This window comes from Protopterus annectens, chromosome 2.part2 (genome assembly GCF_019279795.1).
Source record: "Protopterus annectens isolate FY-2018-M chromosome 2.part2, PAN1.0, whole genome shotgun sequence".
Lineage (NCBI taxonomy): Eukaryota > Metazoa > Chordata > Ceratodontiformes > Protopteridae > Protopterus > Protopterus annectens.
The window spans coordinates 468,218,915-468,235,908 of record NC_056730.1 but is presented as its reverse complement, the minus strand read 5'-3'; the positions used below and the strand labels follow the sequence as shown (position 1 = coordinate 468,235,908).

The following is a 16,994-nucleotide window of genomic DNA, read 5'->3' as shown; positions in this document are numbered from 1 at the left end:
GGTTTCCAACCCATACTCGGAACCTTTTTTTGGTTTTGGGAAAAAAAAGCCTTTTTCTTTTTCCATGTGCTTTGGTTCACATTTTGGATTACAGTCATATTGCTGGAGTGTGTTTTCCAGTTCATTCAGCTACAAAACCCAAATCTAAGAGTTCAGATTACTTTAAAGTTTGTGCCTCTTCTTTTTTTTTTTTTTTTTTTTTTTCTTTTTTGTATTTTAGGTGCTTGTAGTCAGTTGTGGTTATTGGTGACATGGACAAATATTCTGGGTTAAAAGATTGCTTAGAGTTGTTCCCAGGAGATTCCTATACTTGAGAAGTGCTTGTATATTTTGATTCTTTAGAGTTTGGAGTTGATAATTTGAATGAGAAATGCAGTATTTGTGAATGATGTGAACATCCCTCGACCCAATACTGATGGATTTACTGTACATTAGCAAGTCAAATGGCATCAGAAATACTCTGTCTAAAGATCTAGACCTCTTCTATAACATCAGTAGAATGGTTTAAGGGACAGGTGTATATTGCAGAGGATTCTAGTGCTCTGTAGCAGAGTCCCTATTCACATAAAACAAAGTTCATCCCTGACCATATTCAAGCGCAGCTTGGATCTATGGATGGGAAACGGAAAATTTACCCCAGGATTTAAGATGGCCCCCAGGGCAGCTAGCCCAGTATTTACCTGTGAACCTCTTTTAGACCACAGTGGTTTCAGAAAGTTCATGAATTCCAGATGGGCATGATGGAATTGTGAGCAGTCTCTCTGGCATTGCGGGCTTTCCAGGTCCATCTCCCTCTAGCTGGACTTACCATCATGCAGACAATATGGCAGTAGTATGGTATGTTGACAAGCAAGGTGCACTTACTCTCGCACCCTGCATCACGAGGTTATAAAGTTGTGGTAATGGGTGATCTTGACTCGGTGCTTCCTCACGGCAAAACATATTCCCAGACAAGTCCATTCTTTTGCAGACAGGCTCAGTCATTGCTTACTGATGGCACAGAAGTGGTCATTAAGTTTTTCACTGGCAAATTCTTTCACTACTGTGGCAAGCTTTGCCATAATATCTTCGTCTCCCTGACGTACACCAAGTGCAGCAGCTCTTTCTCCCTAATCCCTCCACAGAGACAAAAATCTAGGGATGCTCTGGTTCAGGAATAGCCCCTGATTCTTCCATATTTTTTTTTAATTTCCCTTATTTTGTAGTTCCTCCTTTGCCCTCGCCTCTTAGAAAAGCCTCTCCACCTGAAACCATTCAGGAATCTCGTAATGTAGCTATCCACAAGCTTGACCTAGACTTTCAATCCCTTTGATCAACTGCTTGGTTTCTCCATTTCCATTGATGGCCAGGTATGCCATATACCTGCAAAGAGTGTTTCAAAGTTTAACTTCTGCCCAGAAACATTCTACAGGGCTGAGAATAAAAAAAAAATTTGCCTCTGTAATTTTATTTTATTTTATTTATTTAACATTTGTTGACCGGGAAAGTCCGACTAGGTTCCACAGATCCTGTTTTCAGCGGAGGCCCGGGGAGAACTGCTCCAGAAGCATGTCTTTAGAATGAAGTACGGTACTGTACTGTAACTTAATCTTGACATAGTCATTTTTCATGGGTGGCCCAGAATAAGTCTTAAGTGACTTGCTCAAAGTCACACTGTCGACAAATGGTGACTGTAGAAATCAAACGCTGGACTGCTGCCAGGTCTAGGTCAAGCACCATATAGTCGTTTAGCTTGTACACCCAGTTGCAAAACTTTGTATATCTCACAAATGCACCCTTCCATAGTCTTCTTCTAGGACTTCATTCCCTTCACCTAACCACTTGATTTCTTCAGTTTCATTGCAGGCCAGGGATCTTACATACCCACTGAGAAGCAGTCCATGATTTTAACCTCTGTCCAGAAGCTTTCTAAATGGATAAGGTTTTCCTTGATCAACTTTAAAAGTATGGGACATTTTGTTCAGGTGCAGTCAGTGCTTTTTGGAATATGTATTGCATATTTTATCTCTGCACTGCATTACTTGACCATTGAGACACATTTAGTGGTAAATTCTAATTTTCATCAAGGTCTGAATCATTCTTCATTGGTTTCTTTACAAACCTGCAAGGCATTCTTAAACGGTACTGTCTTGGAGAGACCCTTGCCGAAAAAAAATCTTTACTTTTCTGGGATTTCAACATTTCTCTTAGCAAAAATTGAAAGGTGTTTGAAAGGATGGTGAGTGTTGTGCCACATAGACGTCCAGAAGATTGAGCAGGAAAGTATCTAAAGTCACATTGCTTAGGTGGCTTTCTGTAAACACTGGGATATTCTCAGAAATGTAGTAGAAAATTGCCCAGCAAACTATACTGAAACACTGAGCTGTGGCTTCTTCTCAAGATTTTTTTTTAGTTGATAGCACTTGTTTTTTGAAAACTATTAAACCAGCTTTAGGTGGACAATTGGAATTTTTTGGACACTTTCGATTAAGAACTTATTCTAAAGGCTGACAATGTAAGACCTGGCTATAATGGGTAACAGAAATGGTTTCCTTGTATGGGGAGTGCATTGGGCAAATAGACCCAAAGATAGCAAAAGTGTGTGAAAGATTTTTTTTTATTATTTAAACATTAGTTGGTCTGTAAGAAGTTGGATTTTCAGGAAGTTGATATTGGTAGATTAGAAGAATATTATATGCCCCTGTTTTGCACTCTTCATAAAGCTTAGGGAGGAGTGGAAGTGGACATATTTCTTATAAATTTGGAGAGAAAATTCTTAACACACTTCACAGTTATGCATTGCATTATAATGACATTTCAGGTAGCAAGGGCAAATCTCATTCTTGTCATTTCAGTCCCTCTGAGGTTTTATATCTGCAAATTATTTTGGTCTGGATGATATGATGCTCAGTACTGGGAAAGATGACAGTCTGCCTTCACATGAGAGTTTGGGTCTTTGTGGTAGTGCTGATCAGGATTTCAAAAGTACTGGTAGCAGCTTGGAAATCTTTTGCTAAGGGCCTCCTCTAAGGCAAAGTGGAAATGTTTCTCTTTTTCTTCCAAGATAAATCCTGCACACCTTAGTTGTCTGTCTCCGTCTTCCTCATTGGATTAAGCTGTCATATTTCGTGCATCTTCAGTCTGGGCCTCTGTTATTCCATCATCATAGTCAGTTTATGTCTATTTTGACTTTCCTTGGTTTGATGAAAAGGAGAACCCAATTTCTGTGTACGTTGGTGAATCATTTTTTTAAAGGGATTACTCATCCCTGGCCTCCAGTGAAGAAGCCACCTTCCCCATGCGACTTTGAAATTTGTGTTAACATTGTGTCACATCTTTACTTTATTCTGCCTTGTTTATTGGATCTGACATTTTATGTCTTGGGAGAGTCCACTTTTTCTAATAGTCTCTTCTGCTTAGATAAAGTTTCAGGCTTTTAATGTAACGTGCAAGTAACCTTATTTGGCTGTTCCCTAGAACTGCACCTAATGTCAGGTTTCATTCCTAAATTGTGTAAGCTGTTGCTTAACCAGTACTTCTGCTTCCCCCAGATTTTCCAGAGGTTCAGAAGCCATTTTCATCACTGTAAATTTTTGGCACAAACTGTGGTGGTAACTGTGCAGAGTTCAAGAACTTAAGCAGATGTACAATTTTGTAATGTGTGTTGCTCTTAATAAAGAGAGTGTAGTTATGTCTAAACAGGCACCATATGGATTAATGATTACATTGTATTTATTACCAGAAAGTCATTACATTTTTGGGTAGTATGGGTGCTTCCTTTGCTTGCTTCAGAAATGTTTCCATTGCTTGCAGCTATGTCATGATCACCCACTTTCCTGTGAACACCTTCATGACTTGTTTAGTAAAGGTTGGTGCTTTAGCATGTCTTGACTCAAATCTTTGTGCTGTTTGGATGACTTCTGCCCCGTTTTGATGTTTATTATGGGTTACTGCGTAGGGTTCTGTCCAAATGTTCCACCCACTGCAGAAGGTCCATAATAGTAATATGCAACCATATTGGTTGATCTTCAAGAAGACTCTTTGCTGTGGATATTGTATTTCCATATTCATCTTCCTGGTATCCTCTCATTAAAGCTACACTTTAAATCTGCAGCATGAATTTCTATTAAGTAAACAAGTTTATAATTTATCTTTGTAGCTGGTGAAGATTCTTGCATGTAGAATCCACTTTGTGTGTGTGGGAGTGGGGTGTGGGTGAAGAACTAAGGCCTAGTGGGATGTGCTTATGTACACCAAGCACACACCCAGACCAAGGTACAAAGATACTGTCCTAGAGCCAAAGGGGCCATGTTCCTTCAAGCATTGAAATTCAAGATTTTAGAAAAGACATGGGTACTTTATTCTAGTATCCTTTCACAATTGTTCTACTCTCTGTAAAGGGTCTTTTTGGTCATGTACTCTAATAAGTACATTTTTTGTACTTGTCACATAGCATCGCATCAGGATTGGCGTAGATGTGCATATAGTTCTGAATGTGAACAGGATGCAATTGGATCTGTCAAATGTATGATGGTTAGCAATGTGGGAGCTTAAGAGTTTCCAAAATGGCAGTACACTAATGAAAAGCTTAACTTTAGCTCTTCCAGTGCGAAAAAAGAAACTGATAGTAAGGGCACTAATTCTGCCAGTTTTTTTTTTTTTAAATTCAGTTACTGGCTAGTACGTTCACTGTGGATCCTAGGAAAAGAAGAAAACACTGACTGGGAAGAATCCTGCTGCTGTTCAGCAAAAAGCAATTCAGGCTCCAGCTTTGGTACAAGAGAGGACTCCCAGTAATTTAGCAAAACAAAAATAAGTCAAATGTGCTCAGAGCTGATTAAAATAAACAAAGCATTGAAGGAGTATATCATCTGAAGTAAAAGGCTGGAAAAATTGTAAGAAGCTTTAAACAGCTGTTCAGATGAACTGATAGAACATACAAATCAGAGGTTGAAATGAAAGGCTGGCTGAGTATGAGGGAACTGGTAGAACTTAAAAATCAGAGGTTGAAATGAAGAAAAGGCTGGCCAAGTATGAGACTGCTCAAGAAGAGTGGTTTCAAAAAATGGTAGAGTTAGAGGACAAAACATACAGAGAAAACGTGAGATTTTCTGCTGTACCAGATAAAGTGGAAGGAGCAGACTGTATTAATTTCATGAAAGCACAAATAAGTAACTGGGCTGGTATTCCACTGTGGGATTTGTCGATTGAAAGGGCAGAGGGCACATCATCTCTATGCTGCAAACCTGGCCATGAGAAAACTGCCATGGCCTGTATTATTAAAGATGCAGACATGCTAGCAGAAAGAGTTGATCCTGACAAAACTGTGGCACAAGGCAAAATATTAAAAACTGGAGATAGTAGAGTGTTTGTGGAAAATTATTATTCAGGTAAAGTCAAGTAGCAGGTGAGAGAAACCAACGACTGTGTCCATTTGTCTTCAGAATATTTCTTCCTAGAGGATCATTCATTTTTTGATGCAGAATAGGCTAAGGGGGAAATACAAAAGTTTGTCCAACAAGGGGAGAGCCATCATTGTTTTGATGATGACTAAAAGGAAAAAAGGGAGACAAAGAGAGAAGTAACCAAGTAAAACAATGTTTGTTCTTAACAGTATATGTATATAATAGTTTATTATAAAAATTGCATGGTATATAGTAAGGCATTTTCAGTTATTGACATAAATGATAAAACAGGTACTTTTTTCTTTTTTCATTTTAAGAAATATGGGCATTAAAATATGAGAAGAGAAGAAAGGCTTAACAAAAGCATGTTTGTCAATAGGTTGTGAACTTGGGCTGTTGGAGTGTGGGGTGCGGTATAAAAGTGCATTGATTACAGTAAATGTACGATTTAAATGTTTTCTTACTTTTGCATAGGTGAAATGTCTGGATTAATGCTTTTGGCATGCACTAATGACATTTTTGTGAATGCAAGTGTTTTTTTGTTTTTTTTATGAGACCATCATATAATGAATAGTTTTTTTCAGAGTCTGTTGAGAATTTTGCAGCTGAGGAAAGATCTACATTTTTTTCCATGGACATCGAGATCTGGACATTGTTCAATGAGAGAAACATAAAATTAAAAAGTACAAGGGCAAATAGTTCAGTAAAAAATTTAAGCTTGAAATTGTTGAAGATGAATAAGAGAGAATAAGAGAGAGAGAACATTTCTGGTAATGAAATACTTTAATGGATTTAGTAGGACTTTAGGATACCCAGTGCAGTTTCTTTTGAAAGCATGCACATTGCTTTTCACATGTGGGACGAGAATAAAGGTACAACAAGAAATATGATAATAAGTATAAGTAGGAGTAGAGGCTGTAATTTGTCTTAGCATGGATAACCTTAATTTTAGGTTAATAATGCCTGTGGGTGCAGGACATTTTCTATTAGGAGGGTTGACCTTTCATTATTTGAATATGCATACAAGTTTGTGTTTATTTTAATGGGTTATGCAGTTGTTCTGGGTTTTTATTTGAGGGTTTTCATTAAAAGAAGAGGTATTTAAAATGTGAGATTGGTTCAAATGCTGATAAGAAACAGCTGTATAATCAACCTGCCAAGCAGAGGGTGCATATAATACACAAGCTGGAAAAAGACATTAAAAAAACTATGTATAATAGGTGAGAATAATAATTTTTGTCATAATGGCTACACTAAACTTATTGTTTTGGAATGTGACTGACCTCACGTGTGTAGACAAAATAGTAAGAATATTGAATTATATTACGAAATGCAGAGTGCAAATAGCAATGTTGGAGAAGACACATTTGGAAAGAACTAAGCATGTGATTTTTGTAAAGAAAGGGCTTCAGGATGGATGTTCAGCAGAACATCAAGAACAAAGAAAAAAGGTCATACTTGATACTAATTGCTAGAGGAGCTCCAATAGTGATAAAAGAGAGGGAAAAGATTGTGATGGTACATTTGTGGTAGGAAGGGGCTATTGGAAAGAGAGGAGGATTATGCTGGCATGTCTTTATATTCCACAAGAACAAAATTCTCTGCAAGTACGACCGGTGCAAGGCAAAAAAACATACAGAGCAAGGAAAAGTAGCCAGCCCCAAACGGTGTAAAAAAATGCACAAATAAGCCGTAAATTTATCACATGAGATTTATTAAATAATAAATCCCAGACCGGTTTCAGCCCAAAGGCTTTCATCAGTGGGAAAATATATGTCTTTATATTCCGCCTAACTGCTGTTATGGAGCTTAAGAAAATTTTGGGAGAAAACAGCTTCAGCAGGGAATATTACTTATAGGTGGGGACTGGAAATTGATTTGCAATAGTGTGGCAGCATCCGGGGGACCTAGAAAGTAAAACATAACAAAAGAGCGTAGTTTCATCATGAAATTTCTGAAAATATTTAGATGAGAATTCAGTAGTGGGAACTCCAAGAGAATTTACATATTATTCCCTAAAGTACAATAACTGAGCTAGACTGGACAGAAATTTTCACAGGAGCATGTGCATTTAATTGAATGCTTTGACACATGTCCAATAACTATTTCAGATCATGCTCCAATAACAACCAAGAAAGAAATATTGCTGTTAAGTAGCTGTTTTTGATAACTCCAGAGCACAAAAGCTCTTGGCACGACGACTTCAGCAACATAAAGTAGAAAGCGCTGTTGCAAAAACTTAAGGAGCCTATAACAAAAAAAAAAGAGAGCCTGTACAAGTATTAGAGATGTTCTGGAAATTGTATTAAAACCTGTATAAAGCAGAGGAATGTGGAAATCAAGAAAAAACACAATAGGAAATATTTATGGAAGACTTGAGTATGCCAAGGTTAGAGGTAGATGAAGTAGAATGAGGCTCACTAGATTAACAGCTAAGATAGCAAGAGATAAGAGAAAAAGGTGACATATTGTGACGTATAATCTATCTGCATGAAAGTCTTCAGGAATAGATGGTATTTTGTGGAAGTTTGGAAGCTAGGAGGAAAGAAACTGATAAAGATCTGAAAAGTTTACTTTAACAGTATTTTAAAAGGAGGGGAAGCAGCAGCATCCTGGAAGAAGCTGTGATGGCTCTAATACCCAAAGACGATCAAGACCCGTTGAAACCCATATAGGCCAGTTTCAATTTTAAACTATGATCATAAAGTGTTTATATCAGTAATAGCTAAAAGAATGGCAAAGGTATTGCCAGACTTGATCCATTGTATTTTTGTGGGGGGCAGGCAAACATTTGGCAACACTAGTAGAACAGTGATTATCCAGAGGGATGCAGTATATAAGAAAATACTGCTACTGTTGGTGAGTCTTGATGCAGAGAAAGCATTTGACAGGTTTAACTGGGAGTTTGAGCAGAGCAATGGAAACATTTGAGTTTTTGTTGCTATAATAAAGTTAATCAGGAGGGTGTATGAAGGATCAAAGTGGAATAGTTGTGTTTGAGCAGAGTAACCAGACAGAGTATCCTCTTTCCCCTTTGTTTATTTGCATTATATTAAAGCCATTGACAAAGAAAGTAAGGGACTCAAAACTCCAAGAATATAATTGATATGCTAATCAAGAAAAGTTGAGTTTATTTGCAGACAATATTATTTTGTATCCAGTAAAACCAGAAAAGGGCACATCAGTGTTGTGGAGAATTCTGAAAAAGTTTAACGTTTTTTCAAGATATTAAATTAATGAAGTCAAAACAAAGACTATAGCTGTGTAAACTGTGTGACCTCACATTCATTGGTTCAGCAATACCCATATTTATGGGGGCACAATAAATCCATTATTTGTGTGTGTTAAAAAAAAAGGACTCTGTTGTGGCAGCTAAAGATATGTTGGAAGAGATTAAAGAAAAGATAATACAAAAACTGAGAAGTAGAAGCTTGTGTGTATGGATTGCAAAGTGCAAGCAGTGAAATTGTTTTTAGTCCCTTACGTTTTATGTACAGATCAGGCATATTTTTTTTATCAACCAGTGGAGAAGTTGTGGTAATTAATAAAAAGTTGAAGGATTTTATCTGAGAGGGAAGGAGGGCAAGGATCAAATAAGATAAGTTGATTCTTCAAATACTGTTGTGTGATTTAGGATTGCCTGGTTTGATGGATATTTTAGAGCTAAACCTTTAAGGCTCCTATATGTAACATAAGTAGAAAGCCACAATTCAAAGCAGAGAAGGATGATGATGAAGCAAGGAAGAGGTTCAAAAAAATAGTGGGATTTTGGATGTGGATCTTGAAGGGGAATAATAGCCATATGGAGTATTATATTCATAAAGTGGCAGGAAATATTTTAAGAACTAAGCCAACGTGAGAATGAAGATTCTAACCATAGGGATAAGTGCAATTAGTGGGTGCAGAGAATAGGCAAGGGGAGTTGGAATTCACTGGAGAAAACTGGCAAAAGAACCAAGATATTGGGAGCAAATACCTAAAGAGAAAGGTAATAGAATGGGAAGAAGGTAAAGAAAACATTTGGACTGTAGGCTTCAGACCATCTTCCCTGTCAAGGATTGATATCAGAGTATAGGCAAAGAGAAAGCAATCAGGGAATCGTGAAATACCTGCTCTGGTAGAGGATTCAGTTGAGTCTAGAACAGAAGCTGCTGTTAAAAATGGAATAATTAGGTTATTTAAAATATTGTACACTAACTATAGGAGTCATCCAGAGGAGGTTAGAAAAGAATGGAGAGAAAGACTGGATAAGCAGTTCACAAGGAAACAAAGGGATGACATATGTATGGCTTCCCAATATGCAACATAGACCAGAAGATTTAGGATTTTTGCTTGGAAGGGTTTGCGTAGGTATTTTTATAACCCCAGCAGACTTCAAAGAACTTTTCCTCTGGTAGATGGCAAATGTTGGAGATGTGATGGGGAAGAACGGTAATTTGAGTGTGTAATGAGTTGGTAGATTTTAAAAAATCTCTACAGAGTACTTTTTCAGAAATATTGTGTGAGCAAATGGGTGTAACTAAGAAAATGATATATCTATTTTTTTTTTTTGAGATCCACTATCTGAATTGCATAGACATAGTAAGGCTGTATTACATTTAATTCTGTTTGCTGCCTAAAATGCAATTACTATGAAATGGAATTAAAAATTTAAACCAACTGTATTTGAAGTAGTGAATGTTGTGACAGAGATAAAAACACGAAGTGGAATCTTTAGAAAAGAGTATGGGCAAATTACATAGAAAAAAAGGAAATTGTGGAACATTATTTACAGAATGTTTTGTAGAAGGAGTAAGGTTTAAGTTAAGGGAAGGCAGGCAATGAGCAATTTATGTAATTTGTTTGTGTCTTTCGGCTTTTCCCGGTTAGGGGTCGCCACAGCGGAACTCCGGTCCGCTAATGATTGGTAGTGGATTTTTACGTACCGGGTTACCAGCCCTGACGTACAACCTTCAACGAAGGCACGCCCCATTCACGTATGCCTATACACAGAAGACGCTCTAGCTGAGAATCGAACGGGACAACGTCTTGCTATGAGGCGACAATGCTACTGCAGCACTACCACCGCAGTCGACCAATTTATGTAATGCTCCTTGATTGTATAAAAGAATGTATGTGACGTATAATGTTTAACAGTAGACGTTAACAGGTTTTTTCTTTTATATGAATATACATTTTCCTATGTCTTAAGTGATAATTCAATAAATATATTAAATATAACAATGCTTTATAAAAAAAAATTTACAGGAGGTTAGAGTCATTGGTGACATGCAGTGCAAAACATCTGTGAAACCGAATTATATTAGCATAAACAGTGCTTCGTGGTGAAGCATTGTACTGAGAACTATAATGAGATTGGAGGCATTCATTTCAGTTGACTTCAGAGTAGGTAAGCATTGCAGGAGGGTGGTGTTATGCCTTAACCAGAACAAGGATTCATTTTAGAAAGAGCTTCTGACTTAGTTGAGTCAACTAGTGGGAGCGGTCATCCCAACAGCAATGAAAGGTGCTCTGCTGCAGTTGTTCCTAGACCATCATCCTTCATGTAGCTTGTTGTTGCTCACTGAATGGCTTGCCAGTTCCCAGCCACAGATCATCCCAACCAGCAGACTGTGGGCCCCAAGGGGGGGGGGGTGATAGCATCAGTCCCATCCTGCAGCTTTAAAGCTCTGTAATGGCTAGCAATGCCCCCCCTCCAATCTGTCTGAAGGCACCTCTAATTGGGCCCTAACCACCCCTTCCAATGGTTGATTTGAGTACCTGTATCACAGCAAGGTCGTCCGTTGCACTCCTTATGTACTTTTGCACTACCACACGCACATTGAGAACTGCCTCCATCAACTTGGTAGCACCTATCCCACATCACTGGTCCTAGCCTTTTTGGTGTCTTGTGTCTTGCTTAGTGGAACTTGACAAGTGAAATCACCTCATCTTTCGAAGAATGGTGAGCAGGACTGGGCTGCTTTTTTCCAAACGCCTTCCCCCAACCTTCATCATGAACTCATCATAGGAAATAAATGTGTATTTCTCTGTGCTGCAGGGGCTGGCATTTTCATTTGGATATTGAAACCTCATCAGGAGTATTGTATGCAACCATAAAGAACCAGTTTCCATTAGGGCAGACAGAATTTAGCCATCTCAGTATGCATTACCTTAAGTAGTGCATGAGTAAAATAATTAGGAATTATTAAGGGGATTTGCTGATAAGTTATTATTGATCAGGGAAGTCTGGGCAGAATCCATTTTCACTGGAAACCTAGGAGAGAGAATTCTGTAGCTGCATAAAAAAACTCATTACTGCCAAGTGGGTGTTTTTGTAGTTAGATCATTATGACGTCTCTAGGTGTCTAATATAACCTGTTCATATTTGCATTAATAATTCCAAAGCCATACTATATACAAGCTATTGAAAGATTCCATCTTAAAGCGTACAAGATAGGCAACTCAACTGAACTAATATTTGACCTCTGTCTAGTGGTGTTGGAGATGATTTGTTGTTTGCATACTAATTGTGTTGTCAGAATTTTCATATTTCTTCTAAATATCCCAACAGCCAAGCAATACAAAAAGAACTGCATAGCTTCATATGAAAGCTCACAGATGAACAAATAAAGTCATGCTGGCAGTATGTGTATCTTGAGTGGTTGCAGAAATATTGTAAGTGGTTTACAAAATATTACATAATTAATACTGACTGTTTATTATGACTTGCAAAATCCAATTTAAGGCCTATAATCTAATGAACATTACCACTGTAAAGATTTATTTTTGTGCTGAACAGTTTGACATTTATGTTTCTTTAGCAATCCTTATGGCTTCAGCGATATGAACATTTATTTGAAATGTGAGGACAAAACTTGGATTTTGTCAAAAAGCTCAGGATGCAGTCATTGGAAGTCATAATAGAAACCTCCAGAGCTCCATGGGAATGAATGAACTAAGGCATGCAAGAGTACAAAAATACACAATACAGTAAAATTACTTTCACACTCCATATATTATTCAAATTACATGCATGATATTCAAAGATGCCTTTAGGGTATAAACATAGAACAGATCATTTGTACATTTATGGTAAAACATAAATGGCAATTCCTGAGTAAGTATGCAGAAAAAGGTCTTTGAGTACTGCATTACAAGAAATGTGCTCTCAGCAGAAGGTTTTCATGAGGTTTGGAGGAGACCTTTTTTAGGTGATGCCTAAACTGCATGTAGAAAGCCAGTTTATGAATGCCTATTGAAATGATAACCTTCCTAGAGTGGTATTTAGCAAGTTGATCAACACCACATGGAAGGTTATTCTTTAATTTAAGCAGTCTTTCTGAAGAAAAATGTTTTAAGACCTAGTTTTGAGGTAATATAATGCACTCACTGTACAGGCAGCGTAGTTTTATGAAGGAAGGGGGACGTGAGCCATGGATTAAGACTAGTGACCTTGTAAGCATTAACGGTGAGCAGTCGTGGTGGGGAAAGCATACCTATTTTCCTCCAGAGACTTCATTTATGGGATTTGCATTGAAATAACTCTTAAGATAGTGAAGCTGTACTTGGGTCTTCCATGAGTTCATTGTTTATTCTGTTGCATTCTCACTTGTTAAAATGTCACTGTTGTAAATTCAGCATACATTTTAGACCCTCTTTAAATTTCTGGATTATTTTGGGGGGGAAAAGCTTACATTTTCAAAACATGTTCCCTTTTATTATAAATTAAATATATTCATGTAGTTTTAGTGCCATACACTTTCTGGTTGTTTGATTTTGTTGTATTTAAAATATTGTTGTCTCTTGCATGAATGTAGTTGTACAAGGTGTTCTCTTCCAACAGGTATTAAACATAATAGCTTAACATTTGATTGTGTTGTATTTAAAATGTTTGTTTCTTACTTGAACATAGTTGCATTTGGTGTTTTTATAACTGGTATTAATCCATAATAGCAGAATCCATGTTTGTACTTTGTTCGTACATGTGTTCATTTGTTTGCATTGGATTTTATTTTATTAAACATGTAGAACATAGCTGCTCCTCCTGGTACGTGTTTAAAAATAAAATGCTGCCATGTTAAATGAAAAACACAAATCTGTTTTCAGTACTTGAAATTCTGAAAAATATTGGCTGTCTAGGTTAATCTGCTTTTCTTTTTTAACAGGTGGAGGAGATGGTCCAGAGTCACATTACCTACTCTTTACAGGATGTAGGTGGGGATGCCAATTGGCAGCTAGTAGTGGAAGAGGGAGAAATGAAGGTAAAACACTTGTTTCACAATTGTGTTGTATGTGACTTTAGTTTCAGCTGTTTGCAAGCAATGTGAATGTGGCACAGAGAGAGGAAGCCCTAACTTTGCTCCAGACAGCTAGTAACTCTGGTACAGGAGGAGCTGACTTGAGGAGGTGGGAACAAAGTGGATAATACTGACTCATTCATGTCAGAGAATGGAGCCTCTGTTGGTCCAGAAATGGGGCAGTGAGCCCTGTGTTGCACTAGTGGCTGTAGCATTGCAAATCAGGAACAGCATGTGCGCATATCCCTTAATGTAAACATGATGTGAAAGTTGCATCTGTAATGGGGTGATGTGGTTAAAAGTATACAGTCCTCATCCCCAGTAAAGATGACAGTACCACTCCTGATGGCAGACTGTCACCCTAAAGGGAATTGATGGGTTATAGAACTTGCCCCTGAATATTCAAATAGGTGAATATAGGGTGTTTTGGGGTAAGCAAGATTGTTGGGGTGTTTGAACCAGAAGATGAATAAATAGATGCAATATACTGACTTCAGGTACAACTATTAGAAGGTAATGCCAGTTGAAAGACCATTAATCTTTGTGAAACATAGCATGTTATAAATGTGTGACAAATTCCCACAAGTATGTGAGGATGTTGGAATCCCATAAAGCGACTAGGTCTTTGCAAACAGCTGGAGGTTTGACCTTGCAAGTTTGCAATTGGCAGTCTAAAGTTTCACAGGCTGTCAGACTTTCTTTACACAGTTGACCTCCCTGCTACCAATTACTGCAACCCTATTTATCCTCTTTGTGCCAATTTCCTGTCTTTTTTCCCCATAAAAGTCCAGAGGTATTCTGTTTGGTTAGAAGTGGCAGTCTTGTCTGTGTAGGCCTGCTCCACTGCTTTCTTTACTTGGGTCATGATTTTTTTTAACACCTTTATTGAATTATCGGTTGTGACACAGGCAAATATATGTTTGTATAAAAGTAATCAAACTGTATTAACAAGATGTCTTTCTAGTCATATGCTGCTGTATTCATAACATGAGGGAGTATGCACCCAGTTGACTCGTACATCTGACCGTTTTACAAAAAATAAATGCTACTGCGAAGGTACATGCTACAGCCCGCATCATTCAGCATACGTCTGGCATAAATGGACGTCTGGTGTAAAGCAGACGTCAGCATGCACCTACCGCAGAACTTTTCTGCCGCCTGTGTGACTGCCAGCTTCGGTCATCACTCGCTTGGAAAAAATGACTGTGCTTGTCTGAGTTCAGGTAAGTACCCCGTAGGGATTTTTGTTACTTTCTTGCTAATGTGTTGTAGGTTAATGTCAGGTAGACAGGGCAAGTGTCTGTGTGGAAGGCAAATTCCACATAAGGACTCACGAGCTCTGCTTATTCTGTCTAGACCTAGACCACAGTCATGCTACTTGCAAGATCTGTAAGGCCTTTGTATCCAAGACTCTTAGGAGCAGTCTGGCCACATTAAAACTATACTTGGAGAATCAGCATCTGGAATGTTTAGCTAGAGATGTCGTCCCTACATCAGGAACTTCGGAGGAGCCACCAACAAAAAAGGCCAAGAAGCCTCGGCCTGAAGCTACAACTGCATCTTCTATCCTGACCTTACCTCTCAAAGCCGATGAAGGTCTGAGTCGGACTCTGCAGACCTTCCACTGATGGGTACCCAAAGGGAAGCCATTAAAGAGGCTGCCAGCACGTCTCAGGAGGAGTTGTAGGCGTCTGACCTGGGCTCTGGGGGGAACCTTGGCTTATCAATGAAGGCCCGCGTGGGGTTTCACAAATCTTTGCCCTTTAAGATGTTCTCTCAGACGTCGTGGAGTGTCGCCCAATGTCCGGTCCTTCTCTCCATTGCATCTTAGACACCTCTGCATCAGATGCCCCCAAAATGAAAAAAAAAAAATACTGCTCCTAGTCAGACCATGTCGCTGGGCCAAACCTCTGACTGGCAGGCCTTTTACCCAAGGCGTACTTAACACCTTCTTGGCCCTACCCAGGCCCCTTCAGCCTCCATGCCCAAGAGTAAGCCGTGGCTGACATTTTTTTCTGAGGAAAAGGAGGCTTTAGGGGATGAATCCCTCACTTACACCTCTCAAATTGCCTCCCCTTTGGGGTATGCTTCCCCAGAGGAGGAGTCAAATGGAACTGATTCCCTTGGGGAAGGCATTACCTTTGGGGATACAATTGTACAAGTGAAGGACTTATTTAAATGGGACTGTAGTCAGGTTTCTGAGACCCAGAAGAGGTATTATGACCTCTTGCAAATGGAGTCCCCTAACTCGTCTGCTATTCCCCATGTCCATCCTGCCTTTTTGGATGCATTCCTGGCTACTAAAGGAGCCCCAGATTCCCAACCCCCTGCACCAAAGTGCCCTGACATATTTTATAAAGCACCTGAAGATGCCAAGTTCCTCTTAAAGACCTCTTCTGCAGACCCATCAGCTATTTCTGTGGCTGCAGATAAAACTTCTAAACTCCTTCCCTCTACTTCCTTAATCCCCTCGGATAAGGAAAGCAGAATCATGGAAAGATTAGACAAAAATTCTGTACCTCTGCCACCTTAGCTGTGAGAGCCATAAACTATCTGACTCATATGGCCAAATATTCCTTGGCCGTACTGACAGATGCCATTAATTAATTTGGTGACTTACCTGATTCCCCCAACAAGAATAAGATTGCTAGCGTATTGAATTCCTGCAGCCAAGTTACCAGACATTCTATAAAGTGTAGTTATGATGCAGTGGAGGCTTCAGCAAGGGCTGCCACCTCAGGGTCTGACATCAGGAGATACTCCTGGCTTAGGCTACAGCCTTTACCACATGACATTAAAACAGAAGTAATTAGCGCACCCTTGTATAACAAGGCCTTGTTCAGTTCTGCAGCTGCAGAACTCTTTAAGGCCCTTCATGCAAAGGGCAAAGAACTTCAGGACCTCAGGCATATATTTGTGTCCCTGGTTCCCCGCTTCCAGAAGAACTATCCGGCTAGGACTGCCTTTGTGAGAAGGCCTTCTAGACACACGTCCTCCAAATGGAAGCAAGATTACAGGAAGCAGACCCATTCCAGATCTTCTCCCTCCACTCCACCTTAAAAGCAGCCCTTTCAGCCCAAACCTGGTAGTCTGTGATTACGAGGCCTTGAGCCCAACTACCACACTCTACCTGTGTCTCCTTCTCCTTCCGTGTTTGGAAACAGATTACCTAGTACTGTTGGGTTCTCTCAATCATAAAACAGGGTTATGTCATGGTGTGGGAGTCCAGACCAATGTTCAAAGGCATTCCTCAACCCCCTCAAGACTAAATGGCTTCCTTTCCTCCAGTCCTGCACGCCCTCCTCTTACAAGGCACAATACGAGGTACCCC

The 16,994-nt window shown here is 39.0% G+C and overlaps 1 protein-coding gene across 2 annotated transcripts in view; it reads left to right on the top strand.

The window, feature by feature from the left end:
• CERT1 (ceramide transporter 1) overlaps nucleotides 1-16,994 on the top strand; it is a 2,527,843-nt gene that overhangs the window by 1,668,933 nt on the left and 841,916 nt on the right. For both annotated transcript variants that reach the window (XM_044063956.1, XM_044063957.1), the window contains one exon: nucleotides 13,532-13,627. In XM_044063956.1, coding sequence (XP_043919891.1) covers nucleotides 13,532-13,627 — 96 coding nt within the window. The remainder of the gene's footprint in view (nucleotides 1-13,531; nucleotides 13,628-16,994) is intronic.